Source organism: Manacus candei, unplaced genomic scaffold (assembly GCF_025592945.1).
Source record: "Manacus candei isolate 608988 ecotype Guabito, Panama unplaced genomic scaffold, ASM2559294v1 h1tg000050l, whole genome shotgun sequence".
NCBI classification, from domain to species: Eukaryota; Metazoa; Chordata; class Aves; order Passeriformes; family Pipridae; genus Manacus; species Manacus candei.
Window position 1 is genome coordinate 34801919 of NW_026138098.1, and position 20359 is coordinate 34822277.

The 20359-nt window shown below is 40.3% G+C and overlaps 1 protein-coding gene across 1 annotated transcript in view; it reads left to right on the forward strand.

The window, feature by feature from the left end:
* The window catches only part of IPMK (inositol polyphosphate multikinase), a 38805-nt gene extending 20212 nt beyond the window's left edge, over window positions 1-18593 (forward strand). Inside the window, exons 3-6 of the mRNA XM_051799690.1 lie at window positions 407-503; window positions 6016-6188; window positions 14581-14662; window positions 15618-18593. Of these exons, the coding sequence (XP_051655650.1) occupies window positions 407-503; window positions 6016-6188; window positions 14581-14662; window positions 15618-16252 (987 nt within the window). The 3' untranslated portion in view covers window positions 16253-18593. The remainder of the gene's footprint in view (window positions 1-406; window positions 504-6015; window positions 6189-14580; window positions 14663-15617) is intronic.
* Window positions 18594-20359: the final 1766 nt, after the last annotated feature.

Genomic DNA, 20359 nt, shown 5'->3' on the forward strand with positions numbered 1-20359 from the left:
TCTGAGCCTATGTACTTTACCTGATATAATTTAAAAAGCTTTGGATACATGATACAATGCAGTAATCCTCTACAGTCTCACATCCAGGATGCGAGAACACCCTTTTTACTAAATTGCCTTTGAAGTTAACAATTATAGTTTAGATTTTTATTCAAGTTAAACCATAAATTATTCTTGGAGTTGATGTATCTTTTCTACTTCAAAATTTGAAAGAAAGGATACTACTTCTTTATGTTGGACTGTGATAATTATCATCGTTGTCTTGTATGTTTTTTAAATGTACAGTAGAAATCTTAAACTTATGAAAACAAAGACTGTAAGAAAGTATATCTGTGGGACAATCGGAAGTATAAAATTGAGTGTTTTTAAAGTGATGATCTTTCCAACCCTCCCTAATTTATTTCAGGTTTATGACCCTGACTGTTGTGACAGCATTCTTCTGGAGCTGCGGAAATATCTGCCAAAATACTTCGGTGTCTGGTCACCACCTACTGCACCAAATGGTACTGTTCTAATTTTATCTGTTAATCCAGGCGTTCTGGAAATATTTTCTGGAGACTGATCTTTGGCAGTTGTGAGCTCCGTAGGTTTTTTTTATTGGTCTTGTTTTGTAACCCACTAATGTTCCCTCTGACAGCTGGTTTCAGTTTGCAGTCCTGGGGCTGGATTAGGTCTTTGGGGTCTTCCTCCCAGGGAAGATGGGGCGCGGCTGTTTGTACAGCAAAGGTTTCCTGAGTAGCTGGGCCTGATGCATGTTGCCTCAGAGCTGCTGGTCTGGTTTGTGTTGTGTTGGAGGAGTGGGCTGGTTTCATGGCTGTGTCCAGTCAGGCCATCAGAGCAAGAGGCAGGCACCTTGTGGGTGTGGAAGGAAGGAAAGGCTGGGGCTGAAACGGAAGCATTCAAACTGGAATCTGCTCCTGGATCTCCAGAGGCTGGATCCCATCATCATGCCTTTTCACACAAAGCAGTTATTCCAGCAGGTACCATGCTGGTGAGCTCCACTTGTCATCCTCTGTCGTTGGTTTGAATGGAACAAAGATCTAGTGTCTTAAATTCTGTGTTCATCTAACACTGGGAGTCAGGAAGAAAAAGGTATTTTGGTAGAGCAACTGGGAGATTGTCTCTTCAAGGGAAAATGGGTATTATTGTTGTATTTAAAACAGAAACTAGCTTTTCTCCTGGGGACTTTTCTTATTCACACTGGGGAAATAGAACTTCTGGAACATACCAAAGCAAAGGGCTGCTGTCGAGTCTATTTAAATACATGGGCACCAAAACTAGATGCTGTGCTCCTTTAAAATAACTCTGTCTTCTTTTGCTTATGCTGTCACTTGATAGACTTGTTTTCCAAAGACAGTAGTGAGACAGAGTCCAAAGACATGGTCTAATCTCTGCAAGAAAAAATCCAAGGAAGATTGTGGTAACACTGCCACTTTCTTGGCTCAGATTTGCTTTCATGCTTTCCTGTTTGGCACTAACTCAAATAGCTCTACCAGAGCTATATTTTTCCTTCCCTCACTATGTTCTGTGTGTCATGGAGCCCACTTAATATCCATCCCCTTCCAATTGCAAATAGTTTTTTTCTATTTGCAGTGTGATCTTAAGATGTAAAAATAAAAATAAAAATCTAGCCAAGATATAGTAATTCAACACAACCCTCATTTGCTTTGGGAATTCACTAGCACTCTGCACCATGGGACTGAATTTTGGCAGGTCTCCACCAGTCATCCAGACATAGGAATAATGGCTTAAAGGAAGAGTAACTTTTGATTTTGTTTGTTTTTCTTCTTGGAAAGACTGTGCACTAACAGGAGCCCTCTTCATAGAAAGCTATGGCAGTGGTTCAACCAAAACACTGCACTGCCAACTCTGTTATCTGTAGTATTAATGAGCTTTGTGTAGTCTTGATAGAAATCACAGATGCTGGAGATGATGAAGCTTAGCAGAATGCATGTGTATCTTGTTCTTAATTGTAGATTAAGGATATATTTGTAGGTTTTTTGCAGTCCTGACATTGGAAGCCTGACCTTTCCATTGGCTATTGCTGTTCTACAGGCTCTGGGGACACAGCTCTGTACAGCCTCTGAGCCATGAACCCAGTAATTCCCTGTTGTTGCTAATAGGGACATAGGTGACTTCTGAAAAAACAAAACTTAGTTTAGGACCACTCTGAACTTGATTTGTGACCCTCTCTCATGTGAGTTTCCACATGACAAGTAAGCAGGAACTGCAGTGGGTAGGGTGAAGAACACAAGGAATTTGTTTCCTTACAGAAATATTTAGGAAGAACTGTCAGTCTTCTATGCTGAAAAGGTAGATAAGTGGATTAAATAGCTATCTAAAAAGAGTGGAATGTATGAAATGTAGATGAAAATGTAGAAAGTATGATGGAAAAGATGAACTCCCAGTATCAATACAATTTGTAAAAACACTGTCCTGTTCTGCTGAAATCACATACCCAGTGCTACTGCAAAGGAAATGGAGGTAGAGGTGGGTGAAATTCTGTCTCCTTAAGCTCATCTAAAATTGGTTGGATTTGAACTTTATCTTCACTGGCATTGTGGGCTTTTGGAGTTTATTCACAAAGAAGTGGAAAAGTAGTTATAAAGATGTAGGAGCCATCTGCTGCTGAGTTTTCTGGGTTTGGCTACCTACTTGTTGCCCATGCTTTTATTTATATTTTTTTTAAGTGACTTTACTGCTTCATACCATTGTCTAATTTGGTTGCCTAACTTAAGAATAGGGTAGATAAATATAACCCAGTTTCAAATCTTTCTTCATTTGTTGCTGTGGGCAGTTGAGGCTTTTCTCTGCTTATTTCTATGTTTTGAGGGATGTCTTCTAAGTTATGAGAAGGAATCAGATGCCTGAAGTGATTTTATCACTTCTGTCTGCAGTGTGCACTGAATACACTGGCATGTTTTGGTGGTCTTTTGGTTTGTCTCCTTTGGAACTGTAATAAAATATGTAAATAATATGTCAAGGCACATCTTCCTACCACTAGTAAATAGAAGTGGGCAGGGCAAGTCTGTGATGAATGATTTATTTAAGTCCTCATAATGTATGGTCAGGACTACTGCTAGCAAAGCAAGGTACAGAAATCGTTATGAATTCTTCTCTCTTTGAGGTTTTTTAATTTCATCTGAATTTAGATGGCGAATGCATGACTTCCAGAAGTACACTGGGTTAGCAGGGCACTATGTAATAATTTAGAAAGTCTTAATTGCTTCAAAAATCTGCAGGTTGTTGTTTTAACAAAACAAGAAGAGGAGAGCACCCTAGTTCCTTGGGCTCACATTCAGACTCAGTGATGCTCTTGAGAAGGACACTTAGGGTTTGCCAACAAACCAATGTGAACTCTTGATCTGTTTTTCTGAAGCTGTGATGAGGGAAAAATAACTCGTTGTGATGCTTTATCCGGGGTGGCATTGCTCTGCCCACAAGGCCAGACAGCTTTGTGTGAGCAGAGATCTGTATTGAACGAATGTAAAAGTCCTGATTCTGAGCTAGCAGTTAACTAATGAGAAGGACTTAAATAACTCCAAAAAGTGCGAGAGAGATGAGTAATTTCTGGATAATTCACAGGCTTTGCCAAATAATTAGTATTTCCCAGGGTTAGCGTTAGCTATGGAGTTATTTTAATGCTTAATTTTTTAAAAATAGCTATTGTTACATTTTTAGGAGGTCTAGTTTAACAAATCTGAAATGAATAGGGAACTAAGTGGTGACAGATATTTAGGACTTTTAAATATTTGGGAGGTGCTGAATGTTGTATGGTTAAAAAGAGGGAATTGGACCAGTGGAGTAGTGGACAGCAGATACCCATGGGTGCTCATGGAAGTAGATGTTTTACACTACTGTCTATATGGTTATATTTTAGAGTTGATGAAAACATTTTATGTAAATCATTTGTATCATTTGTGGTAACTTGCAATTTGTATAATTTTGTATTTGTAACAGTTTGAGTCCAGAGTGCTCACAACACGATCCAAAGTATTTTGGGGTTGGTGTTGAAGGACTGCAGCCCTTTTTTGAGATATTTTTGTGTTTATTGTCTTTCTTCACCTCCCAAGGCAAACCTGTGGCTCTATGCTTTTTGAGAGCTAAGTACTGAAAACATTTGAACTTCATTTAGTTTTAGAATGGTGACACAAATCTGTCATTTTCAGTGATTTCTGTAGCATGCAAAAAGGATTGGTGTTAAGGATGACAGATTTTTACAGTTTTTAATAACAGGTAGCTAACAGGTTTTATGGACTCCCCAGGTTTTGGTGGTGGTTCCCCAAAGTCCCACAAAAGCTGTGCTGATATCTGACTGAATTAGATCTCTGTATGTCAAGTAGTAAAAGTGGCACCTGCCTGATACAGAATACACTGCCTGGTGTGGAGAGTATTTGTCCTGCTTCTTCCTTGGGGATATTCACTGAGCAAATACCAAGCATGTTTGCTGCCTGGGGCTCCTCAGAATTAACTACAAGTTATTTAAGCTTGGATGTATTCTGCAGTTGTTAGTGGGTGAGCTAGTCTAAAATGAAACTCCTTTTGCTGTAGATCCTGCAGCCCAATGCAAATTGAAAGCTGATACAGTGAGTTAGTAGAAAAGTGGATTCTTTTTTTTAAATAGTGTGTTGATTTGACAGGTTTTCCTGAGAATGACTTTCCCTTGACAAGATGCCTGGTCCCATTCATACATAAAGCAGGCATCTAAGGCTTGAATTAAACCTATTTCAGATCGATAAATACACACTTCGGGAAATTGGAACATTTCATGATGGTGTAAATTGGGACATTTCATGATGGTGATCATGATGGTGTCAAAATTGAAGCTCTCATAGGCCTTAAAGTAATAAAAGTCTGTGTAATTTCTTTTTCTTAAGAAAGTGTTTCTTCTTATTAGGGGAAATGAAACGTTGCTTGTTCACTTTGTCTTGACCCCGACTGGTTTTGTTACCTGTCTGTACAGCTTTCCAACAAAACACTTTGTGCCTTTGCTCTTTTTAAATTTGAACTGGTTTTGCTTTCTTTGGCAATTTCATTTTAGATCATGCTGCAGGAATGGGGAATAATGCAATGTTTATGTATTTGGGCTACATTAAGTCAAAGAAATACATGCATGGAATAGAAAACCAGACTTTAGGTTTGTGCCTGGTGACAGGTGGATTTGAAGAAGCAGATGTAAAGAATGAAACCTGTGTTCAGACTGTGTATTGTCTTGGTGCATGCCATGTCCTGGTGTCCTGGCAAGGGCTGGAGATGGGTGCAGGCATCTCCCAAGCAGAGTCGAGCCAGGGGGTTACTGAAGTTCATTTCCTTGTGTTCTGCCAGTCAGTGCTGGGGATCATGCTGGTAATAGCCTCTTACCTGCCCTGGAGGAAAGCATAAGCCATTTTCATGAGGTTTTAGATACTCCTTTAAATCTTCAGACACTCCAAGTACTTTTGGGGTTTTTTGGTCCAGCCACCCTCCCAAAGGGACTGTCGGAAATGGATGAAAGGCATTCATTTAAAGGATTTGAAGAGTTTTCTCCCCAAAAGATGTGCCATGAGAAATGAGTACAGATGGGAGTGGGATAAAAAGAAGCCAAATGAGCTGCACTTCAGCCCCTGAAGGGTAGGACTAAATGTTCACTTCGTTTTTAAAATGACAGTAAACACTGTCTGCATTGCAAAACCATTCCTGCAGTAACCTGCATTTGAATGTGCTCAGTAATGCTCTTTGAGATATGTTACTGAACTAATAAAAGCCACTCACTGATTTTTATCTGGGCAATAATTTGAATTTAAATGCTAGGTTAGCATAAGTTAATTGTATACAATTTTCTAAACAGTAAAGCCTTTAGAATTTCATACCAACAGAATTTGTGGGTGTCAGCGTTTGGAGACAAATTCGACTCTTAAAAAACTTATGTGATGTTAAGTCTTAAGCTGTTCAGCTTCCTCCAAAGGAGCTTGGCTAAAGCTATGCAATTATTTTGCTCTGACCCATCGTTTACAAAAGTTTTGGTTTTTTTGACAGATACGTATCTAAAACTGGAAGATGTGACCCGCAAGTTTAATAAGCCTTGCATAATGGATGTAAAAATAGGTCAGAAAAGTTATGATCCGTATGCTTCGGTGGAGAAGATACAGCAGCAGGTCAGCAAGTACCCGCTGATGGAAGAGATTGGCTTTTTGGTGCTCGGCATGAGGGTAAGAACTTGTTTTGTCTTCAGTTTCAGCTTGTGCTCAGGCATCTCGTTCCACACAGGTACAGGGGCTGGTTTTCCTTGCAAAGGACAGTCCTCCTGTGTTTTAGGTAAATGAAGCATTATCTGAATGTGTTGGGAATACTGGTATTAACTGCTGTGTGAAATCTGTTCCAAAACACTGCCCTGGTTCCCAACAAGTGTTTAACTTGGCCGGGTCCCTTACAGGAAGCTATTTACAGCCTGGGCACTGTATATGTGTACAAGAGAGGGGCTGGGTATTTAGAACTGAATATAGTTGCAATTAATACTTCACCACCACAGCAGGTATTTAAAATTATCAAGGGTTTTTTTGTGGTTTTGTTTTTTTTTTTTTCTTTTAGGCTTATTATTTACATACTGAACCAGTCATTCTAATAATTTAATAATGAACTGTAACCTCTCCACATTTTTCATCTTGATGTTCTTTCGTAAATATATTTTTTACATATTTTTTCTATTTAGGGAAGAGTAAGTAAGCTCTCAGAGGTGATGCATGTAGCTATAAACAGCTGCTTATGTTCTACATTTTAAAAAGCTTTCCATCAGGAGGAAACCTCTTTTGATGCTTACACACTCAAGGAACAGCTGTGAGGGAAGGTTAGCTGGGCATGGATGAGGCCATGCAGATGTCTACATTAATTCTTAATTACTCTTAGAAATACTAAGATTCAGTGTTTGTGTGTTGGCTACTTTAAAACTTTCTGTACAGAAAAGCTGTACAGAACATTTGTGGCTTAGTAACAGACGTGTGTTGATGTCAGTACTGAGTTCCTGATGCAATCCAAAAGTATTTTTTCCTACTGTGGTTGGTGCAGAAGTAATTTTCTTTTTGATGTGAGATTTTTGTCTTCCTTCTCACATACACAAAGCCAGGGGTCCTAAAGCTCTGCATCAAGATGCATAAATAGCTGAAGACTTTGATAAGCTTCCTCCTTGCTGTTCAATAGCACCCAGATTGCACCATTGTTTGAGCTAATTCTGATATCTCTGTAATGTTTTGTGTGGAATTGCCTAAGCTCCCAGCCTTAACTCTGCCTTGAGATAAGCTGCTACAGCTATAAATTATAGTGGTCATGTGTAGTAATTATGTAAGCCTGTGAGCAAGAACGTGGGAGTCGACTCAAAAACCAGCCAAACAGCTAGGATGGAAAAGGAAGGTTAGAGATTATAGCTTTGGATTTGATTTGTGTCATTACATAACCTTTCTTATCTCATGTGTAAAACAATGTACTTCATGTCCTTTGTTTTGTGACAGTGCAAAAGAAATGATTGATTGCTTCCGTGGTATGCTTGTGACCATTGTCCCTAACATGTCAGTTATTTTTATCTTTGTCCTGTTGCAGAAATTTTTTCAATCCCCTAATTCAGATTGGATGTATACTGATGATTCCCCCAAGCAGTGCAGTTTTCCATCCAGTGTTTAACTAGATGAGATTTGGTTTTGTGCCTCTGGCACCAAATTGCATGTTGGAAGTTGTTTTCCAAAGAGAATTGAAAAGGTTCCTCCTCCCCTCTTGCAACACTTGGCAAAGTCTGAATTCACAAGGCAGTTTCTCTGCCTCTTGATTATGGCCTGTCTGCTTGCTTTATTTTTGCAAGATTCCAGCCATAGTATAAAACATTTTCCTGAATGGATATGTACTGCCCAGAACAGCTCACATGGTGGATGAAGTTTGCTCATGTTTACTGGACAAAACACGGTGTAACATGATTCAGGAATTAGTCCATTCAGTGTTATTTTTAACATGGAAGGGGCTTGCCTCATAAGTTTCTATTTTAGAAGGGCAAGAAAGAGAGGGCTGGGAGAAACAGAATGTAGCTAATGTTTTTTCTAAAGCAGCTGTGCTCTAAGTTGTCATAAAGAGATAAAAACAACAAAAAGTGTTACAGGTGGGGGTTTTACCCCAAAACTTACTTTTAGAGTGTATTTTTATCTCAAAAGCTATTGATACAGCTTTTTTTGGTGCACTGGTAAATAAGCAATCATCTGTTCATATATCAACTATGTATGGTTTGCCCTTAAAAAGTGAGTCTCCTGTCTGGCACAGCATAGTACATAGTACACAGTTCTGGCATTTGACATGCTAACCTGTATTTATCTTACACACTGCATAGACAGAACAAATGCATGGAAATGCATTTAGAAGATAAAGTTACCGGAATAACATTGGCTAAAACCACAATCCCATGTTTAGTGGAGAGGTTCCTTTCTTTAACAGATGCCCCATCCCTGAAAATGTCCAGGGCCAGGTTGGACAGGGCAGCCTGGTCTAGTGGAAGGTGTCCCTGGCCATGGCAGGGGATTGGAACTGGATTGTCTTTAAGGTCCCTTCAAAACCAGACCATTCTGAGATTCTGTGAGATGGGACATGTTTTGTTATTGCAGTGGTGAGAGTTTAAATGTAAGCTGGATGCAATAGCAAAACCACAAATTGTAATATGGTTTCAGTAGTAGACACACATATAGATAAGAAATCTCTTCACAGCACGGGCAGTGTTAAATACAGAGCATTTTGCATGCTGTTGAGCAGAAGCAGAATGTGTGGGCTGTGCTCTCATTTCAGATTGGCAGTCCATTTGGAATCCACAGTTCCCAGTTTCTGCAGGTTTTCTTTTTTCCAGAAGATCCTGATTGCAATCTATTCCATAATATTTCCGAAACACTTTTTTGAAGCAGTATAACCCATCATTGACCCCTGTTGTTTGTACCTATGAACATGCAGGCAGTAAAGTTTAATAATCAAAGCTGGGTTTAGAAGTGAATTTCCTAATCTACAGCACATGTTTCTGCAGGGTGTTTTCAAACTGACTGTAGCTGAGTCTGCTTTATGAGTTCTTCATGAACTCTTTCTAGTATTGTGGTAAGTTTCATAAGCTCTGATCTGTGAATAGCAAGATTTAGGAAGGAAGGAGTAACAAAGTTAGTAAATACCAAATCTAGTGTTCAGATTCTTCCACAGTAAAAAATTACCAGAACTAGGGTTTTTTTACATTTTTAAGTCTCATTCAAGCTTTGATGTTTAAGAAAACAGGAAGACAAAGCAAACCAAAAACTAAAAGCCAAACAAACAAACCACCCCCCAACCAACAAACCACAAAAACCCCATAGCAATCGAAAGAAACTAGCCAAAAGCTCTGAAAAAAAACTCCTCCAAACCCCAGAGCAGATATTTTTTTATTATATGAAAAGGAGGCATGAAAGAAGTGTATTCTAATGAGATGCTTCATGGAAGTTCTGGGAGTCCAAAATTCTGTATTAAGCTATTTTTAATATGGTTCATGATTGAACTGCAGCATCGTTGTTTCTTTTATTTAGGAGATTATTAGTCTGCTTTTTCACTGAATAAATTTCGACATAATTTCAATTCTACAACTTACTTATGTAAGGACTTCACTAAAATGTTATATTGTCTGTCAGAGCATTTGGGGGTACACTTAGTCTTTGAAGCACTCTGATTTTGTTATGTGGTTTAACACAAGGACTCGGTATCTTGTATTTTTTTATAAGGATATATTTTTTCCTCTTGGTACTGATTGCCATTGAAATGGTGAAAGACATGTCACAATGGGCAGATTATTGTCTAAGCATAGTCTTGGAAACAGGGGAGCAGGGATGCATCCTTCCTGTGCTGAATTTTCAAGGCAGCAGCAATCAGGGATGGGATGTGTGTACTTTCATCACGTGTGGTCTAGCAACAACAACATAAGTTTAAAAAAACAAAAGTCAAAATTATGGGAGGTGTTGTTTAAATAAATAGTTTTGGATAACTGGGCATGCTCTCAGCAGCAGTGATAGTTGACAACATTACTGTAAAGCAGAGATATCAAATAAGAGAATGTATTTTTTTTTAAAAAAAATTTTCCTTTTGTTATTTTTTCTTTAAATCCTTGCTTTACTTCCGTTTTCGGAAAAGAAAAAATTAAGGCTTTTCGTTGAAGCTCTGTTCAAATCTTGCACTGTGGCAGGTTTATGGGCCTGCAGAGAACCTGGGGTCACTGAGGCGTGAAGGAAACCTGTGTATTTACATTTGGACAGGCAGAGGTACAGGCAGAAGGTGGCCAGGTGTGTGTGTGGGTCTGGGCCTGCTGCTGGAGGTGCCCCCTGCAGATGTGCCTGGGTAAGCCCTGCTTACCCCTTGCTTTCAGCTTGACTCCAGTTTTGGCAGCAGGCTGGGGACTGATGTTCAGATGCCAGTCAGGAGTGCAGTAAAGTAAAGTAAAAGTAGTTTCTTTGTTGTAAACAGAAACCTCTGTGTAATGTCAGAACATTGGCTCCCTCCTGCCTGTGTGTGTGTAACATAGGGGTGACTATCAGGTGTATTTATGGAAAAACCTGAGGGGTGGGCAGCTCTGAGGGTGCCCAGGGAAGGCTGGATGCCGTGGCATCAGAGCACGGATCTCTAATCTCCGTGTCCTTGCTTAGGACAGCAGATCCCAGGCTGCTGTTGGGGAGCAGGGATGGACATCAGGAGCTCTGCAGGAAGCTGCTTCCCGGGCACCAGCTGGGGCATGGCAATGTCAGCAGTGCACAGGTCCATGTCATGTGTGCCACTGAGGTGGCCTTCACTCCTGCAGGTGCCCTCTGTAGTGCTCTACAGGGCTGCTCAAAATAGGTTGGGGTTATTTTCCTGACTTTCAGTAACGTGGATTAGTAGATTATTTTTTGCGGATGTGAAACAGCTCTGCAAGTTACTGACTAGAGATTTTTATTTGTGCTAGCAGTATCTCCCCCAAACAGGAAATAATACTCTTAATGTGTATTTAAATTGTACTTTCTGAAAGTCAGGGAGTTGCCACAGTTAAGTGTTTGAACAGTGTGTATATTTTTCTGCCTCACCATGGAAGTTGGTTATCATAATTAACATTACATGACATTTGATACCTATTTTCCTCAGTTTAATATCCTAAAGCTGAAGTCACAAGGTTTCCAAACTGTGTATCTCTGCTGAGACCTCGCAAGGGTTGTACTTTTTTTAAAGACCTCACTGTACCAACTTTTTATTTTAACTCAAGGTTTTCATCAGTCCAGGAACATCAGATGAACTACCTGTAACTGAAAAAAAGGGTATAATAAGCTGCGTGGGCATGCAAGCAGCAATGACCCAACACCTCACAGGGAAACAAAAGCCAAGTGCAGGTTAAGAACATCCAAAGATAATTTCCCTCGACAGTTAATGGTCTGATTTTTTTGATGTGCTGCCCATACAGAGTCACTGCTACTGCCAGTTGAAATCCTGAACCTGTTAACATACTGGATTCCAGAGCTGTTTGTGCAGTGGGAGCTGCTTGTAGGCACAAGGAGGAGCCTTCACATTGTCAGCCAGAACAGCTCTGATCTTGCATACTAAGAATATATAAAAATGACTGATGAAGCAGGAGGCAGTGTTTTGCAACTCATAGAGTTTTCTTTGTCTTGCACTCTGCAATGAACCTCCCTGTGACTAGAGAGCAAACACATAACAAGCTGTGACATATGGATAAGAAATGAGATTTTCCTGTCTAATAATTTCTTAGCTGTTGGTAAGGATCTGACTTGTCATTGTTCTGACAGAAATGGGCTGGTACAGGCAGCAGCAACAACAGGGATACAGAAAAGGCTTGGTTCAAAGACAAATATCATTTTGGGAAGGGTTAGTAAAGCAGATTAGCAGTGGTGACAGCGTGAACAAAAGCACAGTGAAGCAAGAGGTCTGTCTAATAGGAAGTTGATATTAGTCTGCTGCTCCTTGTGTTTGAGGGGTAGGTGAGGGTGGAGCAAGAACTGATGAGAGATTATTTCTGTTTGAGCTCGGGTTTCTGTTCCCTTGCTTTCAGAATGGGGTTTAATGTATTTGTATTTGAGTGAGGTTTTCCAGAAATGTTTCTTCTAGACTCTTCCCTGCAGTTGAGCAAAGGCTCGAGGCAGTGTTAGCTCTTTAGCTCTTTTGTCCATATTGTACAAGCTTAAGAACTTAATTCAAAAATGTTTTATATGTAGACACATTTTCTCTCTAACTGAAATAATTTCCATAGCAGAAACATGCCAGGCAGATAGACCCAAGTATAATTTGTTTATGAGAGCTTTAGCTAACATGGAGAACACTTTTGTGATTCCCCAGATCTCTTGTCCTTTAATGCCACTGTCTGCAGCCAAGCCTGCTGGTGACTGAGAGTGTTCTGCGTGCATAAGGCAGTTACATACATACATAAATAAATACTCGTGGTGTGGGTGTGGGACATGGTATTTTATCACTGACCATTTTGTGTAGTTAAAAATGCACTGTTAGTGCCAAACATGCACATCTGCCTGGGTGTTTGTAAACTGTATAGAAAGACATTTGGGGGAATGGTTTTGTGCAAATTTTGAGGAGAGGTGGGGTGACTTCTTGGGAAACCCAGCTCAGAAGCCCAGGGGCTGAGGTACTGCTTCAGCATTCCTCTGGAAAACAAGATGAGTTTGCAGATCTTAATCAGCATTTTTGAGCTAGTGCCCATGTCGCAAAAACTGTAGCTCCTACGGGAAGAGATAAAGTTCTGGTCCTGGTAAACAAGATGATTTGGTCAGGAACTGCTGCAGTGCTGATGTCTGTGGGAAGCTGCCTCTGGGCTGACTACATGAAAATGTTTAATCTCATTTTACTCATTTTAATCTCAGGAAACAGCTAGTGAGAACTTAGATGTTGTCATCAGATTCTTTATTCTCTTTCTAAGCAATATTTTTTTTCTTCATTTTTTAATTTACCTGCCTTTGACTTGTAGCTCTTTAAAAGGTTTTTGAAACTTCTCATATGTTTCTGAAAGTTACTTTGGTATCTGAAGTGTTAACATAAGTAATCTTTGAGTTCCTGTGTAGTATGCTATACTTCTTCCATGGGCTTTGGAAAAAAAAACCCAGAAAAACCTAAGTGGAGAAAAATTAATGATTTTGTGAACCCAAAATCACATTGGTCAAATGCAGTTTTAGAATAATTATTCATCTCTGCTATGGCTTTCTGCAGTTCATACACGTCAAGGCCTCAGTTTCTCCAAATATCATAACACTGAAAATAGGGATCACAGCAGTGGGAAGTGTCTCTGCTACCAAGTGAGTTTAAACATTCAGGCTTACAGCTCTTATTTCTTTAGAATAACCAGAATTATTTACTGACCCTTTGCTTCATGGTTGGTGACTTAAATCAGTTTCCACAAACTATGGTTTAAGTTCTTTGGGGACTTTGAATTTAATTACTTCTGTCCTTTTGTCAAAATAAGAGCTGTTTGGGCTATTGAGAGTTCTTCCCAGCTACTTTGCAAAGCAGGAGGTGGGGACCTGTGTATTAATGGATTTGTTGTGGTTGGGACGGGGAGAGAGGTTTTGAGGTGAAGGGCTGCAATGAAAACAGGGAATTTTGTTTTCTTTATTGCTCCTGTACCACTTTGTGCTGCTGTTTCACTGTCCTGGGCTTCACTTGTTGGCTGCAGCAAGGACAAGCCCCCAAAGGAGGGATCAGGAGCAGGCACTTCACCAGTGTGCCCTGACTTGCTTTCCATGGGATCCTCTCTTTATGGGGGGTGAAGGGAATGGTGTGGCCGGGATGGGTGCCATGGAGTTGGGTGGTCTGAACAAGTGCCAAGCATGAAGTTCCTGCCAGAGAAAACTGCCTGCTTGGTAACACCATTATTTTGGCAAATAAGAATTGTCTACACTCTCATAAACAAATTATACTTGGGCCTATCTGCCTGGCATGTTTCTGCTATAGAAATTATTTCAGTCAGAGAGAAAATGTGTCTACACATAAAACATTTTTGAATTAAGTTCTTAAGCTTGTACAATATGGACAAAACTGTACCTGTGTGAGTTGCCTCCCTTTCAGATGAGAGCTGATGTACTGCTGTCAAGGCTGGAACCCAGCTTTTGCTCAGCTGCTGTCATTTATTCAGTGTGACCTCATTTGTGCTGACAATTACAATTTTGCATGGGTTTTGCAAGCTGGGCCTTGGTGGTAATTCTGTTTTGCTCTCATGCTAATAGTTTTATAGTTCTAAGAACTCAAAATAATTGCGTTGCAATTTTTGCTTGTTATGTCTTACTGATTTAACATCCACAGTTACACCTGTGGGAGTGTGATAGATTCAGGTCTCATCTTTGATTTGCAAGGCAGGGGCCATATAAAACAGTTCCCTGTGATGGTTACATTGCTGTACCTTGGAGCCCAAGGGCTGAAGAGAGGGTTTTGGAGAGCACTAGAGGGCAGTGCTGGCCACTGCAGGAAACTTAAAAACTGCGAGGGCTAAACGGTGCCCAGGGTTTTGTGGCCTGTCTGTGAGTCTCTCTTGCTCTGCAGAAATACTGATGTTTCAAAGTACCCATGGAGCCTCCTCCTTGCCTCTTTCAGGTGTACCATGTCTCCTCAGACAGCTACGAGACACAAAACCAACACTATGGAAGGAGCTTGACCAAGGAAACAGTAAAGGACGGTAAGGGAATTCAGATGTCAGAATTCAGTGCACTTGGGTATTTTTCATTTATTTACTTACTTATAGAACTCTATGGAAAAAGTAGTCTGTGCGTTCCCATTTTAGAAGTCCTTTTTTGTCCTCATGCCAGGTGGGTCTTTAGCTGTTCCCTGTGTAATTTGAGCTCCCTGTCAATCTGAAATTAAGAGTGCAGTTGGCTGTAACAGTAGTGCAGACTATAGGAATTTCCTCCTCACGTCTCTTTTACTACTAATAAGGAGGTGATAGTTGTAGAATTGAATTTTTTTTGCAGCTTTGAAACTGTAATGAAATAGAAACCTTTTAAAAGTATTAAATGCTTTTATAATATATTTTTTTTAATCTCTAGTTGTCTTCTGTGAATATCTAAGTGTCTTTTATATTAGAAAGCTGCTACCAGTGAATCTTTCAGTTCAAGGGACCTTCTCAGTGGAAGTCAATCCACATGTTGCTCTGCATTAACCATAAATAAAAATGCTGCCATCATATGGCTGTTTGGTGATAACTAATGCAAACTACTTATTAGTTGACACCTGTTCATCTGTCCCCCAGCAAAGGTCAGAAGGGTGCACACACCAACACACTCATGATAACAAGCTGCTTGAGACTGTTTATCTGTGGAAAATTTAATGGATTTAACATTTGCCAAAACTGTCCAGGCACTTACTAAATTACTTGGGGAGCAGGAACCATGTTCTTTTACTGTTTGCTTGATACATTTAGTTTTACTTACAATCCAAGCCCAAGCAGTAGTAGTATACAGCAGGTGAGGTGACTGATGGTGTCAGAATTCCTTGGTCCACTTTAGGTTTAGTTAATAATTGCCTGAAAGGGAACTACCTGAGTGCTGTCTGTTCCTTCAAATAAGAACTATGAAGATTGTTTGTTTTCCTTTCGGAGGTGAAAACAATCCCAAAATGTATCTTATTTCTTGCAGGCATCTCAAAGTTTTTCCACAGTGGGTACTGCTTGAGAAAAGACGTGGTAGCTGCCAGCATTCAGAAGATTGAAAAGATTTTGGAGTGGTTTGAGGGCCAGACACAACTCAACTTTTATGCAAGCTCGTTGCTTTTTGTCTACGAAGGTTTGTGTCAGGCAACAACTGTGCGGTTGAGTGATGTCACCTTGGTGGAGAAGAGAGGAATGCCCAAAGGCCTGTTATCAGGTGGAGATGTATTGGAGTGTAATAATAATATTCATGTAATAAATTCTACAGAGAATGGAAAAATTGAAGCCTCTGTAAGTAAAGGCTTGTCCAAATTTTATGCACTTCACAAAAAGTCGTGCTCAAAGAGGCACCACAGTCAGCTCTCACTAAAGGTTGAAAACTTGGAGCAAGACAACGTGTGGAAAAGCAGCACGTGCATTGCACAGGAGCACCTGAATGGAAATGTTCTACCCCAACTGGAAAAGGTTTTCTATCACATGCCAGCAGAGACCAAGGAAAGTGCAAACGTTGAGGTCCGAATGATCGATTTTGCTCACGTGTTTCCCAGCAACGCAAAGGATGAGGGCTACATTTATGGTCTGAAAAATCTAATCACAGTACTTCAGAGTATTTTGGATAACTAAATTCTTTGCTATGTTTTTTTTATCGGGGCCAATGATAAAGAGCAACAACATGAAGAATTTCTGCACTTGTAATGCTGTATACTGGGTTTGTATTGTTCTATATTTTATTTGTCTTTGTACTTTTGGTAGAAGGGTTTAACTTTTTATAATTTCACTCAGGAAAATAATTGATAGTTAATTAGGGAGTGTGAAAGGATGAAGATACTTGAGATATAAAGCAGGATAGGTAAATGAATAGAATGAAGTGTATGTGGTTGTCTTAAGTCCAAGGACAACCAGAAGCAAGGGTTATGTTAGTTCCTGTAATGACTTTAGCATAGGTGACATTTGCCCACTTAGCCTTGACACTGAGCCGCATCTCCATTAACAAATGTTTAGAAAATAGACTGAAAGCTGTAAGGTAGGTGCAGGATGGATGTCCTCAGCACTGCCTTTGTGTTTACTGTATTTGAATAACTGGAGTAACCCTGCTTGGAGAGAAATCCCATGCTGAGTCAGCAGTCTTGCTTGGAGCATCGAAAAGTGCTTTTCCGTGTCACGGGAAGACATTGCTGTTCTTTCAGCTCTCATGGGGGCCTTTTCTTCCCCCACTGTGGGTGTCTGTAGCCAATGTTCACCACTGATGATCAACCACATAATTTGTGTTGAGGTGCTAAGAAAATGCTGGAGTAAAATACCATAACAGGCTTAAACTGCACAATTTCTAGAGAAACTGTTAGTTCCTAAGAGAGAGCAAAAGTACGCAGATGCAAAATGTTCCAGCAAGTAATTTGGTTTAGGAGATTTAAGTCAGTCTGTTAACGGAGTGTCTGATGCTTTGATTAAGGGAAATGCCTCACTGTTGTTCTCATGGCCCTTCTCCAAAAACATTGCTTCAAGAAGCAAACTAATGGAGCAGAGGAACAGAGCGTTCTCAGTAAGCCCACAGAGATCTCTGCTGGCCACTGGCCGCCGGCGTTTCTGCAACAGGCATTTCACGCTTCTGCTGCTGGGGAGCACGGATTGGAGCCCTGAGCAGTACAGGCAAAGGACTCTCCTGTGGAGATCGTTGGGCCCTGGAGCCACCAGCTGAGCCACCACTTGTGCCAGTGGAGCTGGGGCTCTCCCACCCTGGGCTGCAGCTGCCACTGGTTTCTTCTAATGACACACAGGCAAGCTGCGCGATTTGAGAGCTGTCCCGTTTCTTTCTTCTTCATGGGAAAAAAAAATCGAGCTGTTTTATGGAATGCTTGAGGTCAGGATGATGTATCCAAAGCGTTTTTGGTGTGTCTCTTCCATATGCTGTGCTGCCATGTGTATACAGCGAGCTGTTTGAAAAGTGGAAACGGCCAAGCCTTGCCATCTGTAGAGCAAGATTTTAATGCTTAAAGCAAAGCCCCGGGACGAAAACGTTTTAGAGTGGTCCTTGGAAATGTATGTCTTTTCCACCTGGGCTTACCTGACCCTGTGACCTCGCTGCTCTCTCTGTACAACGTTCTGCAGTGTGCACTCAGCTGTGTACATGTCTTGGCAAGTTCTTCATTTCACACCTGTGATCTGTATGAGAAGGAAACACATAGTTTTTCAAGCAAATAAGCTGTTTTAGATAAAGCTGAAATTTTATCTGAGGACTTGGGTCGATTGAAGAAACAGGGTATTGCTGGGTGTGGAACTACATTGTTTTAACTTCAGAGTTCATTTTGGCCAAAGCATTCAAGAATGAAACCAACTGTTAGTAACAGTGTTTTTGAAGTGTGGGAAAAGGGGCTTGCAGAGGAGGGGCAGTACCATTTTGTTGACAATTTCATGTGAATTAAGGTGAAGGCTGAGGGGAAAGTACAAGAAACAAAGAGACTTTTTTTTTTTCTACCTGGTATTTCTCTTGCACCATATAGTTATAGTGTATTTCCAAATCTCTGTGAATTAATTTAAGCCATATTCTAGAAAGAGTTTGTGGGTTTGTTTGCTTTGATGCTGATTTCTCTGTTATGATTTTGTTGTTCTGTTCCATAACACTAGAGTACTCCAGGCTTAAGTGGCCTTGTATGATAAATTTACAAGGTTTTATAGAAAATATGGGCAACATCATAATTTTTTGTCCTCAGTAATTCATCTCTTCTGGATTTTAATCCATTTTGTGCCAGAGAAATCAGACATTTGCCTCAAAGAAGTCAGTTATTAGAAAATTATCTGTATGCTCTTGGTATGCATCACTCACTGTCCTGTCTCTGCTTTAAGATATACTTCCTCAGTGTTTGAATGCTCTTTAATTATGGATTGTTTTGTTGGCTATGGCAGTGTTTGTAATGCACCTGGAATATTGTCAACCTGTCAGAATATTTTGAATAAAAAAATAATTTTATCATGGTGTTTGTACCGGTAGTTATTATGAATGTATTTCTGTTAATTTAAAATGTAGCTTGAGAGACAGTAGTATTTTTTTGTTGGAAGTTCTGTAAATAAAGCTTACTGTAGAGGTGTTGGAGCATAGTACCAGCTGTGAGTCTTAAGCCTGCAAAGCCCTTATACTGACATTGTTGTCGCACCTTTTAGACTTGGTGGCTCTGGTGTCTTGTATCTGATCTGATTGTTTTCAGTTACAGCTGGAGATGTATTCACAGAAATCATTCAACAGAATATGGAATTAATCAGGAGATGAAGAGGGAGACACTGGTCACTGAGCTGGTACACTGCCATCAGTCTCCCTTCCTGACAGCAATGCCCCTTTTGTTCTCTGGCTGAAGTGTACAGGACAGGCAACCATTGTGTGGAAATCTTCATGGGAATGGTGACAAGGCTTGTAGGTATTTCTCTCCCAAAAAATGGAGGGTTGGTCCCTGCCCTGGACTGGTGTGGTGTAGCTGGGTGCTGGGGATGCTGAGGAAACCTGTCATTTGATTTTAAGCAATAAGACTTGGGTTTAGCAAAGCTGACTGTCAAAAGGGAAGACTCATGCAGCATTGTCACTCTTGGAACTCTGAGAATATATGCTTTTGAAGCCTTTCTACCTAGGTGACATGAGAAGTGTGTATAGGCTTACTTAAGGAGAGCTTGATTTGTATAAAATTTTATAAAAAAGTATATACATATATGGTATTTTTGGATATGGGTGAAATTTGTTGCATAAATTACATTGGAATTTATTATATCGCTATGAAATGTTTAAAATATTTTAATCAATTTGTTTTATGAACTAAACTGGAGACTTGGCTTGTGGTTGTGATTCTCATGAAACTTGTACTGTTTTTTTTTCTGCTGTAATGTGTAGCCAGTGTTCTTTTCCATAACCTCACAATTTTATGGAGGACTTTTAAAGTACTCAGTAGATTAGGAAATCACTAATTCCCCGTAATTTGATTAACAGAGTGCATACGTTCTTGAAATATTTCAGTGCACATGATATTTTAAGTGATGTTAACATGTTACACACCTAGAGACCCTGTAAAACTTCCTCCCCTGCATAGAGCTCCTGATTGTGCAGAGTTTAAAATGGGCCTTTTCAGGTGTAACAGCAGCAGCGGTGAAGGGAATGGAATTACTTGCTCACTTCATGATGTGAAGAACTGTCAAATGTAGGAAGCATCCACAAATCTGCTGTTTAAAGTTATGAATACCTGTTCATCCCTCCTCATTTCTTCTGGGTTTTTTTTTCCTCAAGTGAGCTTTCCTCCTGAGTGCCTTCTTTGCCCTTGCCCTTCTACCTTCTGTAGCATCAGGGTGGAATATTTTAATGGAAATTCTTATTTCCTGAAAAGCTCATGCCCCATAACTGCTCTTAAAGTGCCAATATTTCCAAACACCATTAAAATGCCTCAGATACTGCGTGAATGCACACTCCTGTGAAAGAGGAGGAGTGGGTGCTGGTGGGAGGTGACAGTGGGAGGTGGGAGTGGATGCTGGTGAGGGTGCTTGGAAACATCTTCACCTGGGGTTCGAAGAGGACATTTTGAGGGCAAGGTGAGTGACAGTGGAACTGCATGGAGTTTTCCTTCCCTTCCTGCAGGTGGTGTTGAGCTTTGGAGCGGGGAATGGGGAGAGTTCCTAAGGAGGACTGAGCAGGTGTCTTGCAGGGAGGATATGCTGTGATTATTGCTTGGGTTACAGTAGGATGTGATCTGGGAAGTGCAT